The sequence below is a fragment of the Brachionichthys hirsutus genome, chromosome 7, assembly GCF_040956055.1.
Source record: "Brachionichthys hirsutus isolate HB-005 chromosome 7, CSIRO-AGI_Bhir_v1, whole genome shotgun sequence".
Taxonomy (NCBI): Eukaryota; Metazoa; Chordata; class Actinopteri; order Lophiiformes; family Brachionichthyidae; genus Brachionichthys; species Brachionichthys hirsutus.
Window position 1 is genome coordinate 12,330,948 of NC_090903.1, and position 15,459 is coordinate 12,346,406.

Here is a 15,459-nt window from a genome sequence, read left to right on the forward strand (position 1 = left end):
GTTTACAATAGTTTTGACATATAAACTGCAAAAATGACCCCGTAAAAGTCTCAAATTTATAATTAATATATAAATACATTTATTTTGGTATCTCAATTAAAATTTTTATTTTGCCTTCAGAGAAAAAAACATCAAAAATGATGACGTTATAAGTACAGGATATTTATTAAGACAATATCAAATAGTAAAGTGCATATTTTACATAAAAAGAATTGATACAAAGAATTTGAGAGGATTAAGATGACAATAATAGTCATTTGTAGATTTTAGATTAACATAATATATCCCAACCAACACTGGATATTTATGTAAAGTTAAATGTGGAGTCAGTGCAAAAGAAGCCTGAGTGGATGAACGTTTAATTTTTAAACCTAACTAGAAACACAGAAACCAGCTAAACTGCACAAACATACAGTATATCATTTATAGATGCTACCTGACCCTTTAATATATGGTGAGTTTATTGGCATTCATATATTTTTGTAGAACAAAGTCTTTTGTGCACAAAAAAATACACCAACGTTCAACATCAAGATAAAATGAATAATCTTTCTTAAAAGAATATCACTTCTTCCCTCAGGCACATCAAAGGCAAAGGAAGAAAACAATGTACGGTATTTGTGTTTAAACCCTGTAAATACAAACAGATTCCAGTAGAGATGTGCGTATTCCTCAGATGAGCTCAGTTCTTCAAGAAACTTGAGTGCATTCATGAATTTGTTGTTGCTGCGAGGATGCAAAGGGATTCTTTAATGGGTCTGGTTGTTGTTGTTACGGTCTCTTCATAAGCAGCGGCGGTTCGATGTTCTCTGGATAATGGGTTCACAATAACCATTTTCCTTTTCTGATGGGCCTTTGCTCAGTTTGCCACACACTGACCTCGTGGCGGTGGCGTCTGCAGGGAGGATGGCGTGCGTTTAAAGCGTGTGCCGCTGTCAGACTGTCTGAAGCTGGTAAAGTTTAGGTCCTTTCTTCAGTAGGAAACCTTGTTCATTCAGGGAACTCACCAGACCTTCAAAATCCACCACCTGGAATAAATCAACCGATTACCCAGCATGCATTAATGGGATCTTTTATGTTAGGAAGAGACATTTTAACCTACAGAACATTTTATTATGAATATCTTTACAGTGTTGACACACTTTTGACATGTACATTTGAATAGAGTTTCCTTAAGATCCGCTTCATTTGCAAAAATTACAAAGATGAGTATTTTTAAGTAATTAAATAAAAAAAAAAAAAAAAAAAACCTTGATGTGCAGAGCGTTGGCCATGGACCGAAGTGTTTGCAGATCAAACGTCCTCTGATTGGTCTTCTGGGAATGCGAGTGCAGTGCGTTGACCAGTCGTTTTGCAACGCTACGCTGACTCATGCCTGATCCAAGATGAGAGCGTTCAAAGTCCAGATTGCCCAAACCATCTGAATACGTATCAGCCAGACTGCAAAACCAAAGCACACACATAACGGAGACATTTGTGTGCCGGGCCGGGACATTCAGTGTTCAGTGCCAGGACTGCATACTAGGATAGAATGATTTCTGAAGGGCTGCACTGATCTGAATAGACGGATTTGGCTGCCGCATGCAAGAGCAATTAATTGGGCACCTGTCAGCTCTGCATTAGTTTCCTTCCTTTAAAGCTCTGAGGGGGATACCCCCCCCAGAGCTAAAACAATGACAAATGGGACAACTGACAGAAGAACTGACTCTGGAATGAGAACAACTGCTGCCGTTTTGAGAATGTGATAGATAGCTATATCTAAAGGTATAATCTGATTCTCTTCTAATGAAAATATGCATCCGTCATAGCCGTAATATACCCAACGCCTCCTCTCGTGTCACCTGTGTTTCATGATATCCACCACATCCTCAGCATCGCTCTTGGTGGCTTTCTCTCTGAGCTCCAACCTGGCTCTTGCCTGAACAAAAAACAGAAATGGAATTACTGGAGGGAATCTATTCCTTTTTTTTTTTTTTGCTACACATTGAAAATGTTGCAGCTGGATGTGGCCTAACGCCATAGCAGTCAAATAGATGCTATCTATTGTGACAGATGCACCAACCAACCTCAGTTAGTCTAATTAAAGACTCCAGTTGCCGTGTGGTGATGGGTGTGGAATCAGCAGAGTGTGACTGAGATCTCAGCGACAGGTAGAAGTCTTGAATTATCTTTGCCGCTTCAGGAGACAGGGAGGGCCGGACATACTGGCGAGCGTAGCTGATATACTTCCTTAACAAACACACTGGGATGGGGTCCATAGTTTCTCCTTCTGGGACCTTGACGCAGATCCATACAGACTGCATGAACGCTAATGTTCTTTGACAATGTAATTGTACTTCATAAGGACTTTGGTCCATCTTTACCTGTAAGCGTTCAGACAGCGGCATGTCTGAGTGATCTAGAAGGATGGAGGTCTCCGACTCACTGTTAGGCCTGACGACTGTGGCGCCGCTGATTCTACCTTTTCCTGCCCTGTTTGCCATGACGTGTTCTGACAGGCGGCGGTCATGCGACTCATCCGGGATGTCCAGGAGGAGAAAAACCACATCAAATCGAGACAGGAGAGCCGAGCCCAATCTAAAGGCCGAGAATATAACCGTGAATGCAAGTCAAATCGAGAAATGTAGGCGCTGAAGGAAAAGCTGAAGGCTTTAACTTACTTCAGATTCTCAGACACGGATTTGCTTCTGTTGTAATGTCCCCCGATGGGGTTTGCGGCAGCGATGACTGACGTCCTGGCAGGCAGAGAGGAAACTATCCCAGCTTTAGCCAGACTCACAGACTGCTGCTCCATGGCTTCCAGCAGAGCCTGCTGTTGGTTGCCCAGCTTATCAAACTCATCAATGCAGCACAGGCCTAAAGAAAGCAACAGGAGAACAAAACGCGAGGACAAGCCGATGATGAGAAAGGGAAGCCAGAAAGGGAACCAAACGGGAGCGACAGCTGGCAAAGAGTAAAAACAAACATGATTTACATGCAGTTTTACCGCTCTGACCGCTCTTATCTAAAAAGACGCTGTGAGTTGAAGTTGTGGACCGAAACCTTTGACCTTTTCTGAACCCAGGAAAGCAAGAAGCTGCGCTGCACTCGGTGAAAGCAGATATTATTATTAAAGCAGATATTTTCAATCTGCCACAAAAAAATGCAGGTGCTTTTTTTGTTTTTTAGATTTTCACAATATCTGGATGGACACATCTGCAAAGTGCGTGAGGACGGCTACCTTAAGGAATCATTTTAAATTGTGAACGACACACAAATACATTTTAAGTTTCTTCACTTATCCTACCTTGGTCAGCCAGAACCAATGCTCCTGCCTCTAAAGCAAAATCCCCCGTTCCTGCATCTCGGGATAAACTCACCGTCAGTCCTGAAGAACAAACAAACAAATGAATGAACGCTGGGATTATTGTGTGGCGACACATCGAAAGCTAAACAATAATTGAAGACTGGAGTGATGCACAGTTTACCCGTGGTGCTTGTGCTGTTGCCACACACATAGATTCCTCTGGGAGCCACGTTACACGCAGCCTAGAGGAAGGAATATAGTCACGTTTTTGTTTTATAATAAAATCTAGGCCGAAATATCACAGCTTTGCAAAGTCAACATGCATCACATTTTATTACCAGTAACATCTGACTCTTTCCCATTCCAGGGTCTCCCACGATCAGGATGTGTGGGTCTCCTCTCACCGGGACACTGTTCTTGTCGGTGTGTTTCTGTCTGCCTCCAAACAACGCCAAGGCCAGAGCGGCTTTCACCAACTAGTGACGCAAGCAGACAGGATGTTGGACTGAAAATGCTGCTGGCGATCTTCGTCTTACGTAACTCACCAGGTGGCCGTAGATGACAGGACACAGAGAGCTGAAACGGGAGAGGAGACCAGCACCGTGTTAAAATGGTGCTAGTAACAAGCCACGGCGACGGCAACGGTGTCTTACTGCACGATGAGTCGCAGCAGACTAGGCTGTGATTGGATCTCCTGAACGGCGTACAGCTCCTTTAGACTGAACTCTTCCCCTCCGTGACGATCTTCATGCGACCCCCTTGAACCCTGACCTGATTTGGACTGCCGACCTACACAATAAAATAGCACCTCCTTGCTCGGTCGCACGACTGGTGACACACGATGCAAGACATTTGAAATGAAATGTTTTTCAGTACCTTTATTATTGCTGACTGAAGTAGCTTCAAGGTAGAGGAGGAACATACACTGATCTTTATTTCCCCGGGAAGTACCTGCAAACCGATAATAACCCAGAGTGAGTTTTTGTGAAGGCAGAAATGCTCTTCCTACTCGTGTCTTTCTTCCAACGTTCATCATTAACACCTTAAATAGTTCGGGGTGTATCCGTGTCAGCATTTTCGTACCGTCGCTCGTGACTCTTACGATCCCTGTCACAGTCACGGCATCTCCAGGGACACAGCTGTCACAGAGGTCGGAGGTCAGGTGACACTCCACGGTGCGTGGGATTCGTCCAGTCTCCCTCTGCTCCCCACCCATCGACTCCTGCACCCTGAGGCAGCGAAGTTCAAGTGAAATGTGTAAATGGTGACTTGTATACTTGATATACTCATTTGTATACTTTATACGCTCACTTGATGATCTGCCAGTCTATGGTTTGAGTAAGAGGAGAACTTCGACAGGGGTTGAAAGAACGACTGCGGCAGTCGGGCTGGAGACACTAAATGATAGAATACAACAATAAAGATCTCAGAGACGATAGTGGATGCATAAAAGGACGCCGTTTATACTAAATAGTGGAACCAGTGTGCAGGACATGAATGATCTTAAACTGCACATGCTTACCTTGGTAGGCGTAGCGTATTTCCCATGATGCAGTGGAAGAGACTGCGTATGATAGCAGCCCAGGCACTGGAAGGCCATCCTGGTGCACAGAGGCCTGATACTGCTCACCCTTATCACGGTTCCCCTCACACACACCAATCGTCCGAACACACTCGCACGCAACGACCGCAAGGGAGTCAGCGGTTCATAGTTATACAACCTGTGGATGATTTACATCAATGACGTCATCTTCAGTCAAAGGAGCGGCCAATTTATGTGCAATACCTCGCACGTATATGGGGGATGTTTATGATTGGTGCAGAGACAGGAAGCTCTTCTCCTTGCAGCTCAGCAGCCTGCTTCTCTAAATCAATAGTCAACACCTGCAACACACACACACACACACACACACACACACACAACGCTCCAGTCATTGAATTTCTACTCATGACGTAATGAGAAACACAATGTAAGTATCTAATGGACAGTGGAGGACAGAACATCTAGGCTGTGTGTGTGTGTGTGTGTGTGTGTGTGTGTGTACCTGGTGAACAGCCACTCCCAAACAGTTCAGCATCACCTCCGGCTGCTCTTTCAGCTCCGTGGGCAGATCAGGAAGAGCTCCACGCACATTTTGGTCTCTCGTCAAGTCGGCATAATCCACAAGAAAGCTGCCCTGACGCTCAATCTCATCCTGCACACACAAACGCACAAGAATTGTACTTTTCGCTGGCGTCTGAAACATTTATAAATCAGGAAATAAAAGCTAAGACGATCCAGCGCAGAAACGGGCTCACCTTGTCGTAAAGGTGAATCTTGGAAGTGAAATATTTCTCAAACACTTTGATTTTCTCCACATTTGGTGCGCTCTCTATGAAACCTGGGGATAATAGGTTATATTAAGACATAAACATCACGCAAACAAAAGCCACACCATGAGGACCGTTGGCTTATCTACAGCATGCATCATCATCATCATCATCATCATGTGAAAGAGCGTTGAAAAGACACCTTCAGTGAAGTAGAGTGTCCATCCTTTGTAGGGACACATCACATCTAGAGTAGTCTGACAGAGCACTGGAGAGACAGACAGACAGACAGACAGACAGTTAGGACACGCTGCTGCACCTTTCCATGCGTGACAAAAGATTTCATTAGATTTTAGAGAAAGGTATGAATAATGCATTTGTTTTTCTCACACATTCTCTTATTATGCAGCAAACAAGAGCTGCCAATAAACAGAAGAGATGCTTTTGAATTGTTATTGTCTGTTACAGTGTAATTGCTGCAACGGAAAAGAAAATGGAACTCACATCTCTGATGGTTTCCTGATCCTCCTCCAGCAACACCACCACCTCTTGAACCTCCTCCTCCTCTCCCTGGTCTACCCCTCCACCCCCCACCACCTCCTCTCCATCCACCACCTCCTCCACCACCTCCTCTCCATCCACCACTACTACTGCTGCCTCCGCCACCTCCTCCTCCTCTCCATCCTCCACCTCCTCCTCTCCATCCACCACTACTACTGCCGCCTCCTCCTCCTCCTCCTCCTCCTCTCCCACTCCTCCACGAGCCTCTGCTGGATTCTCCTCCACTCATTACTTTGCAAAGACAAAGCAAGGAGGATAAAAATGATTAGTGACAGCAAAGTAGAAAGCAAGGCAATCTCTTTAATTAGAGTTGTTTTAGTTTGACATTGACCTGCTGTAATGATCATTTTTAGTAGAATACATTCCACTCACGATGACAATGATGAGTTACAGCATTGGGTATGATCAACCATGCAGGTATGCTGTGTCACATTGTGTTTTCCCACCAACTAATCAATGAAATCTGTTTTAATTGAAAGGTGTACTAAAATAAACTGAGACCCAGGCCTCTGAAAATACAGAATGTCAACTCAATAAGCAGAAGCATACGTTTCACCAGCAGATTTCCACTGTTTACAACTCAGCGTGCAAGAGTTAAAGTAAAAAGTAAAGCTAAAATAAATGTCCGTACGTTACTCGTTACGCAACGTTCCATATTGTTGAACATTGAAACAATATGGCGGAACAGAAAAAGACACAAACCTCTTGTTCTGTCGACAATGAACTACATTTAGCAAAACAAAAACCATAGAAAGTTGGATGTTTACGTCGAACGAGCCGTCAAAGTTCCCTCCATTGAGGGGAACTACTTCTTCTGCTGTCTTGAACGGCAGAGTAGCGTCGTTGCGTTCTCAGGCACTGCCCTCTAGAGGACATGGAACGAATTACAAAACATAATAACCGCAAAAACAAAAACACATTCTAGTCTACGCCACGACGATAAACGAAATAATTGATTTACATGCAGCTAAACATTCTACAAATTTGAATATGCGAGAATGCAACTCTAAATACTTGATATTGCACCGTTTGTTGATATATTTATCTGATAATCAAACCATTACTATGTAAATTTGACTCATCAGGTATATTACATCTATAATATCTTTCTGTGAGATAAAAGGTTGTCAAGGAGTCTCTGGAAACACAAGATATTTAAGGTTAATTTGGTTTTATTGTTCATATTATCAATGACCTTTCATCTACCGCTTTCATAATCTTCTGATGCCCTCTTCTGGATAATTTGTATCGTTACAGTCATTTATCTTAATTGTTCCTCGTTAAATTAGTCAACACATTGTCCTCCACATTATCATTTGGTTAGATTCCATCTACATCTGTCCTCACCCTCTTTCTCTCTTCTTTTCTTCTCTGTCTTTTTCACAAAGACATGACAGCAAGCAAGGAGACATTGACCTCAGACTGGCTGCATGCAGACATATCTGACACGCAAAGTGAGATTAGAATTACGTGGAATTTCTTTTTTGCACACACAAACACACACTCTGCAGCGCATTACATATAATCTACACTTGTGAGCCTTTTCACTGACATAAATGGACTCGGGAGTAACTTTATTGCGATTGTACAAAATAGGTGACTGGGGAAACAAATGCAGTTTATCATCAATCCAGAAAGTGTGAACACTCAACAACTGAAATTGGTCCACACAAAGATAAATGTGTGAAGGCGCACGCTCTCACGTAGTCTCTCAAGGGAGTGGTTTGGAGGGGACATCGAGACAGAACGAACGAGGAGAAAAATCAATATCTGAACTACTGTGGCCTGGAGTAGTTAGTGGTAATAGCATAGGGCTGAGAAGGATGGATGTGCACATGCACACACACACACACACACACACACACAAAAGGTGCTGTTAAGGTCAACAACAGCTCTTCTGAGGGAAGTAGACACCAAAATAACGAAAGCGCAAGATATATGTCTCCTTATTCTTCTCTACCATTAACTTCATAATGCTGAGAAATGACAGAAGGCCACTTCTGTTCTCTGTGTGAGACTGTGTGTGTGTGTGTGTGTGTGTGTGCGTGTGTGCCCTGCCCTTTCTCTTCACACCCAATTGTCTCAGCGATTTGATCTTTGTGATGATAACTGGTGTTTTGTGGGGGGAGACCGAGTAACTGAACAGCCAAAGGAGAGTCACGGAGATATGGTGGCAGGGACAGAGATGGGCTCAGCAAGGCGTTAGCTCTCTAACTAATCAATCAGCAGCAAATATCCCAAGAAGCAGATATGAACTCAAGGTGATCTAAAACAGGAGGGATACATTATTTCACCAGGGTTCGCTTTGCAGCAAGGGATCAGGACCCATTCAAGAAGTAGGCGTGTATGTGACATGAACGTCAGTCTGGGTGACAGGGCGGCTGGTGTCATTCATTATGTGAATTAAAGACAGGATCAGTCGTTTTTGGATCCAGGATCAATATCTGTATGCAAGGAAAATGATCAGTGGAACATTTTTCTTCATTGCTCTTAATATCTTACTGGAAAAACTAACCCCCCCCCCCTCGACAAAGTCGATCACTGAGATTCTCCTCGACAGTATTTCCTGTTCATATTTGTAGCAGGTGAACATTTTGTCTATGTCGGTATTGAGCAATAATCCAAATGTGCCCGACTTGTTAATCTCTTAATAATAGTTGGCTAAAGTTGCATTTTCAAAATGCAGAGTACATTAACCTTGGAGCTAACAGAAGAGTGGATATTGAGCTCCTTGAAATTATAAAAAAATATTTGACATTAGATTAAGTGTCTTTTTAATATGACCACACGAGGGCGCCAAAGCCACACATTTCAAGGCTTTAAATGCAAAGTTCAAGAGTCAACATTTAGTTCATTTATCATCCTATACGTGGTAAAAACATAGAGGTTCTTCTAATTCTTACTCCTGTCACACAAGCGAGGAAAAAAGTGAAAATGTCTGTCAATTTAAAATATAAAAACACTCTTCTCTGTTGCAAACAGACATTGTAGCTGCATTGTGTAATTTACATTTAGATAAAGAAACCCAACTAGCAGTTTCCTCCTCTTTGCAGTCTCTGTCCAATTCTATGCTGATCACTGTGAACTGTCACAGAAGAGCATATCACTGCAGCCCCAGTTAATATTACTGAACATATCTTCAATATAGAAACACATTCAGTCGTTTCATCCCCGCTGAACCGAAGAGTCTGCTTTACCTGGTATATCTTACACAAGAAATACATACATCAAATTTAAAACAACCCCCAAGAGTAAGCGTAAACCGTGGAAATACCCAACTCACACTCACAATCTGGAAAACAACAACAATTGCTCGTTGCAATTTGTCATGCCACGCAGACACCTCTGTCCTCTCTGCAGGACAACGGCTCTGATTACCGACAGACATTTCAGTTTCTCTCTGAGAGCAACGCAAAAAGACCAGCAGTGAAACAGACAGCAGAAGTGAGCAGCAGCTTTTTTTTTATTTGCTTAACTCTGAATGGAATGTCAAGGATTACGCAAACAAGTTTTTCTTTATTTCCAACCTTCAAAGATTTCAAAATAAAATTACTCACACAACACTTTGCTTTCAGATTTTATCTCGCTGCCTGTGTATAAAAGACAGACACGTCATATTCTTTCTTCCTCACTCCAAGGACTGAAAAAAGCAATTAGCGACCTCTTCATCCTCTCTCTTCACTTCCCATGCGTGATGCGAAAGGTCAAACAATATCTACCAATATATTTCCCATATCTTGTTTTTCAAGATATGGTCTTGCGTTCCTTTCACCATCCATGGTGCACACAGTTACATAAACACAATTCATTCTTTCCAGTGTGTGTGTGTGTGTGTGTGTATTTAAACACACTGAAGGCCTCACGATAGAAATTTGAACGTCTTTATTGCCAGCTCGTGTTTTTATGGCTGCATATATTAGCTCTGAAACCTGGTGGGTCCCTTTCTTCATCTAAACTATTCCGCGTTTTTTACTGCACTCCGATGGACTATTTGGAGATGCGGGACGCACGCGTCAAGACGCAGCGGGCGCGTCTGCGGCGTGGGCGGACAGGTGAGGGAGTTTGTGCGTCAACTTAGCAAAAGAGTTTCTTTCAGATCATCAGCTTCAAGCCATAAGGAGGGATTGGTTTAAGAGAATATGCAAAGCGAGCCCCTGCTAAACTCATTTCATTAGATTTTTACATTTCCCAAGAGGCGACAATTAGCTCGCAACAAGCAGCGCTTTTACAAGACCCGGATTTCAATTGCGGAGCCGGAATGAAATGTTCAATTATAGCGTTCCATTGTACAGATTCCGGAGGTGAACGTAAACACGTCGCCCGTTAATGAGTTTGATATTCCTTAATGATCACGCTGCTAATTGAATGGTCCGTCTTGGAAAACAACCCACCCCCCACACACACACTAGAGGAAGTCGGTGAGGAGAAGCGCAGGAGGGTTTTGTAGTTCTAAAGTTTGGTAACAGTTTATTCCTCATTGATTAAAGCAGGAGTTTCACCCGCACCGCTCCCACGGTCCGGCCTGAGCTGCAGGCAGGCTGATGCTCCTCTGACCTTGGCAGGAAACCAGACATTTGTTTTCTAGGCATTTAACCTTAAAAAGATGGGCCCAGCTACCCCCCTCCCCCTATTGTAATGGAGTATTGATCGAACTGATCGAACTTTGTGGAAAGAAAGCAAAATCCGCATGTAGTTCCCTAAATGCTGAACTCGAGTCAGCCGTTATCCTGATTTGTTTGTCTAATGTTATTTGGTGGGTATTATTTTCAGGTCAGATTGTAATATCAATTTTATTTTCCAGATAGACCTTAGAAATTATTAAAAAAAGTATTACACTGTAGATGAACTTTATTCTAATTATCATAGGGAATGTGTGTAAAAAATACATTAAAAATAAGCACGCTATCAACATTAATCCTAATGCAGCTGGTTGTTGTTTCAATGCATATAAATAATATAATTTCAGTTTTATTCCATCTGTCTTTATCTGCTTTGGCACAAAGTGGATTCATAAATCTGATCAGAGGATTAATACTGAGCTAAACTGATAACACTTTTAAAGGTATTTAAAGTTAAAAACTGCATGATGGGAGTTACGAGGAAAGTTCACACTGTTGTGTTGAAAGAACAAAAAGACACTGAGCTCACGGCTGCGTTGGTTGTTTATGGTTTCTTAATTCCCACTGAGGATGTCAAGTGATTGAGAGGAAGCAGATCGCTACTTCACACGATGCAAATATGGGTACGATGAAAAACAACGAAACAGAAAGGTTGAAAAAAAAAAAAGGAATTAAAGTGTCATCTTTGATGTGATGGATTGTTGAGCTCAGACAATTTTAATCAACCAAATCTGTTTTTTTTTTACAATTTCAAAAAATTATTGACTTTCTTTTCTCTGACTATCTGCACTGACATGGTAAACAACAACAGGTAGAATGCAAATAAAGGCACCCGAAGAGCTCTTAAACACGGTTAAAAAAGGGAATAAATAAAATTAAAAGCATGCTTAAAAAATAAGAATAAAAAGCAGGTCACAATTATTCTTAAAAGAAGGAATACAAAAAAAAAGCTGCATGAACTTTGATTAAAAATTGTAATCACATTCCAGAATTGATGCTAGGCTGTGATATCATTAGTTAAAACACAAGTTTAATCAGAATTGTGCTATTAATCATAAAATAAAACTCATTTCATGGAGTGGGTTCGGGGTGTGCGCCGGAAAAGTGGGAAAAGAGATTCGACAATGAGCCACTCGTGAGCGGATCCTCTTTCAAGTCGTGTGAACTGAATGCCAAAAATGCAAACTAAAATATCGAGTCAAGAAAGCAGAAGGCGAAGCTGTGAGCCAAAACGCTCATCCTTCCCCTGATGGCTCGTTCAGTCACTGAACACACGACCACATCCATCATTCATGCATATCTACCCTGCACATTCCTTCCATCCTCGTTTGTCACTGGCAGGATTTAAAAGCACTGATGCTTTTAAGCCAGCACAAGTGGCGCAGCGGGTAGGGCTGTCTGTTTGGCTTGTAGACATGGGTTCGAAACCATGGGAGAACATGCGACTTTTCTCTGTGGTAGTTTGTTCTCGTGTTGTCTTCGCTCCATGTCTGTGTGGATCCGCTCCAGGTTCTCCAGCTTCCTCCCACCCCCTGAAGACATCCAGCAGAGGCAAACGGGCGACTCCATTTCGTCTGCATACACGCCGAGACAGGGTTTGGCGACTCTGGAAGGCAGTGACCTTATCTGTCGTTGGATCGATCTCCACGCAGGATATGACATCACGTGTTTGTGTGCCGTGTGGCAGTCAGACAGGAGTAAGACACTACCTTTGGAGCCATTTGTGTGTTTATACAAATGGCTGCATAAAACCGCGTTTCCGTTGTGACTCCCAGACGCCCGCTCTCGTTCCCTCCTCGACGATCTAAACTTGTCAGCTCACGCACTTCAGCAGTGAAAGCCTTTGTTCAAACAAGCAGCAACTGAAAACTATTTCTGCCTCTGGTAGTCCTCCTGCCTGCTAGTTGAAGGTAAACACAGCGTGGGTGTTTTGTAGCAGCAACAAATATCAGATTCCTCTGCTCGGGGCCGTGGAAGAAGCAGAGTATTCCGTACCGTCTTTGTTTTGTTTGTGTATCCGGGAGAATATTGTGTCGCTGATGCAACTAACCGCCGATTCATTAGAAACACAAGCAGCTTGTATCCTTCCATGTGTGTCAGTGAACAAGGCCAGAGCTCCCCCCCCCCCGGGGATCGATCTGTGTATAAGTGTGAAACTAGTTACCTTTTTGTCTACGGGATGAGAGAGGCGGACGACCGCCACCTTCAGGGACCTTTCCCATTAAAGCTAATAGAGCGGGATAGATGCTGGTTAATGAGCCGGTGGACCGGTGCAGCTTCCCAGCCTTCACCCAGAGACTCCTTCGTTTTCATCGATGCTAACTGTTGAGGGAAGTGACACCATGGTTCTCGTTTCCAGCACAGACTCCCCCCCCCCCCCCCCCGAGGCACCGAGCCACTGGTTTGGTGAATACTATGTGGACACGAGACTTTAAAGGTCCCACATTATGAATAACTCACTTTCCACATGTTTCTGCACGGCGGGTTTGGGTCATTATCAACCCAAACACAGAAACGCTTCTCTGAGAAATCTCTCTTACTGTGACATCACAGTACGAAAACATGCACAAGATGTGTGTGCACATGCATGCGCATTCTGAGCGTGTGCACGCAATAAATGTGTTTTTGTTTTCAGAGGCTTTTCTGACAGAGCTGTTTGAGACAGGAAAGAGGGACGCTGTCCTGCAGCATCTCTTTGCTATTTTGACCAGACTGTCACAGATATTTAATCAGTGTCTGGGAACTGTGATAACTTGTGGAAAAAGGGTATAATATGGTATCTTTAATAGCAATGCTACTTCCATCGTGGTAGTTTTATGGTGGGTGATCATTTAGCAAGCACAAAATGCACAACCCCCCCCCCCCCACCCCCTAGAATATTGATATGGATCAAATACAGTTAGTTTAAGATGGTATCATTGTGCAAAAATGAGGACATAGCACATTTCGCTTCAAAAACACCGTCCGATATTCCCACGAGAAAGACGTGCAGCTGAAATGAGCGTCGCTGTCGCAAGCAGAAGTTCTGCATTCGATAAGAATGAAAAAAAAGAAGGAAGGAAGGAAATCTATTATAATTTTATCAACCTGGCAACTGAAGGAGAAGCAAGCATATATTCCAGAGGCACAAACTCGCTTTCAGGTTGTTTTCAGGGAGCCAGAGGAGGATTTGCTTGAGGACACAACCGTTTGCATAAAAAAAACAAAAAGACTAAAGTATATTCTATACACAGGAATGATATCACAGGGGCGTCAGGGGACTGTTGCGTACGAAGATCTGCACTTGATCTACATAAAGAGAGCAGAGTTTAATATAAAATATGCAAAAGTGCATTATTTGTGGAGGAACTACAACCACAATAACAAGAGACGGTGAGTCTGAATATTCATAGCAGCTGCTGAGTATCTAATCCCAGAATAATGCTTTATGATCCTCACTGCATCAGCAGGAAGAATACAAGTCACCAGTCAACTCAACGAAGCATCAAATATGTTTTTACATCCCATCTTAATCTGCGAAGCTGCAATCCTCCCTTCACCTGCTCCGGCTTTGAAGAGGAGGAGGCACCGCAGCGCGCTTCAGCTGCACAGTAAATGATGAATGGGGACTTGGCCTCCTCTTGTTCCGCGTTAGGACCGTCAGATAAATTCATGCTCTAAATGCTTCTCGAGTGCGATCCCGAGTGCTGCGGAGCAGAAGAGGCGCGACACAGATGCGAAAAGCGGCACCGATGATGTGAAATAAGTTGTGCGGTTCCAGCCGGTTTGTTTGTGGTTATGGCTTTGAACTGCGCCGCGTTCATGTACCAGCAGTAATGTATTGTTTATGGCACAGGGCTTCAGGCAAGGCAGGGTGATGGATAGAGCCGCTCTGTTTTCTTCTTACAATCCGTCTTCAAAGAAACAAATCGATCTGGAACAAAGAAGTCGGGGGAATTGAGGGGGGGTAAAATACATATATATATATATATATATATATATAAATCACAAAAATAGACTTTCTTTAAAGTGCTTTGATGCCGTGATGGGCTATTTTGTCGGAAGCGTTTTTTTTTTTATAGGATGAAAACAAAGTGTATCCTTCGGAGCAGAAAAGAGCAAAGGCTTAAAGAACTTTTAAATGTGCGTAAATGTGAGTTGTTTCAGGAGAGTGTGTGTGTTGCGGTGGGGGCAAAAGCAGTAGGTGGTGGGGGGGCTATTGTGATAATTACAACCAGTGGTGCATTCAGGATCTTTTTTGCAATGTTTAGAATTTGCTCTGATAAACACTGTGAGATCCGACACTGATTCTGCTTTTAAGATGCTTATCTCACAAAACAGTTTGCATTAGAGCACTTAGAGCTTCTTTCAGTGAATGTTTTACCAAATACGTTGAATCCATGTAACAAATCCACGCCCGTGCCATTCCTTAGAAAGTTTGTTTTTCTATACGTCTGTTAAACCCCATCGATGGCTAACAACAACAAAAAAAAATGCAGCACCACCTTTGGGGTTCAATCTCGGGTCATCGAGGTGAGAGCCAACCGACATAACCATCTCAGCAATTCACTTGATGTCCTTGTGAGGGCTTGTGGCGTGCTCTGCCTTCAGGCTGCTCAGACCCCCCCCAGCCATTAAATGGGGGCTCTCACCAATCCACTGGATGAAAATGGGCCTTTCTGTCCCCCATTGTGTCAGAAGGCG

At 43.1% G+C, this 15,459-nt stretch overlaps 1 protein-coding gene across 1 annotated transcript; it reads right to left on the minus strand.

The window, feature by feature from the left end:
* Window positions 1-897: 897 nt before the first annotated feature.
* Window positions 898-6,386, minus strand: mcm8 (minichromosome maintenance 8 homologous recombination repair factor). Its single transcript, XM_068741201.1, has 20 exons — window positions 6,101-6,386; window positions 5,799-5,864; window positions 5,585-5,667; window positions 5,332-5,481; window positions 5,073-5,170; window positions 4,809-5,007; window positions 4,598-4,683; window positions 4,370-4,515; window positions 4,163-4,237; window positions 3,940-4,075; window positions 3,832-3,862; window positions 3,625-3,762; window positions 3,468-3,528; window positions 3,287-3,367; window positions 2,661-2,856; window positions 2,364-2,577; window positions 2,067-2,276; window positions 1,842-1,918; window positions 1,251-1,440; window positions 898-1,028 (listed from the first exon to the last, which is right to left on the minus strand). The coding sequence occupies exons 1-20, from the start codon at window positions 6,384-6,386 to the stop codon at window positions 936-938; spliced, it is 2,616 nt and encodes an 871-aa protein (XP_068597302.1). The 3' UTR covers window positions 898-935.
* Window positions 6,387-15,459: the final 9,073 nt, after the last annotated feature.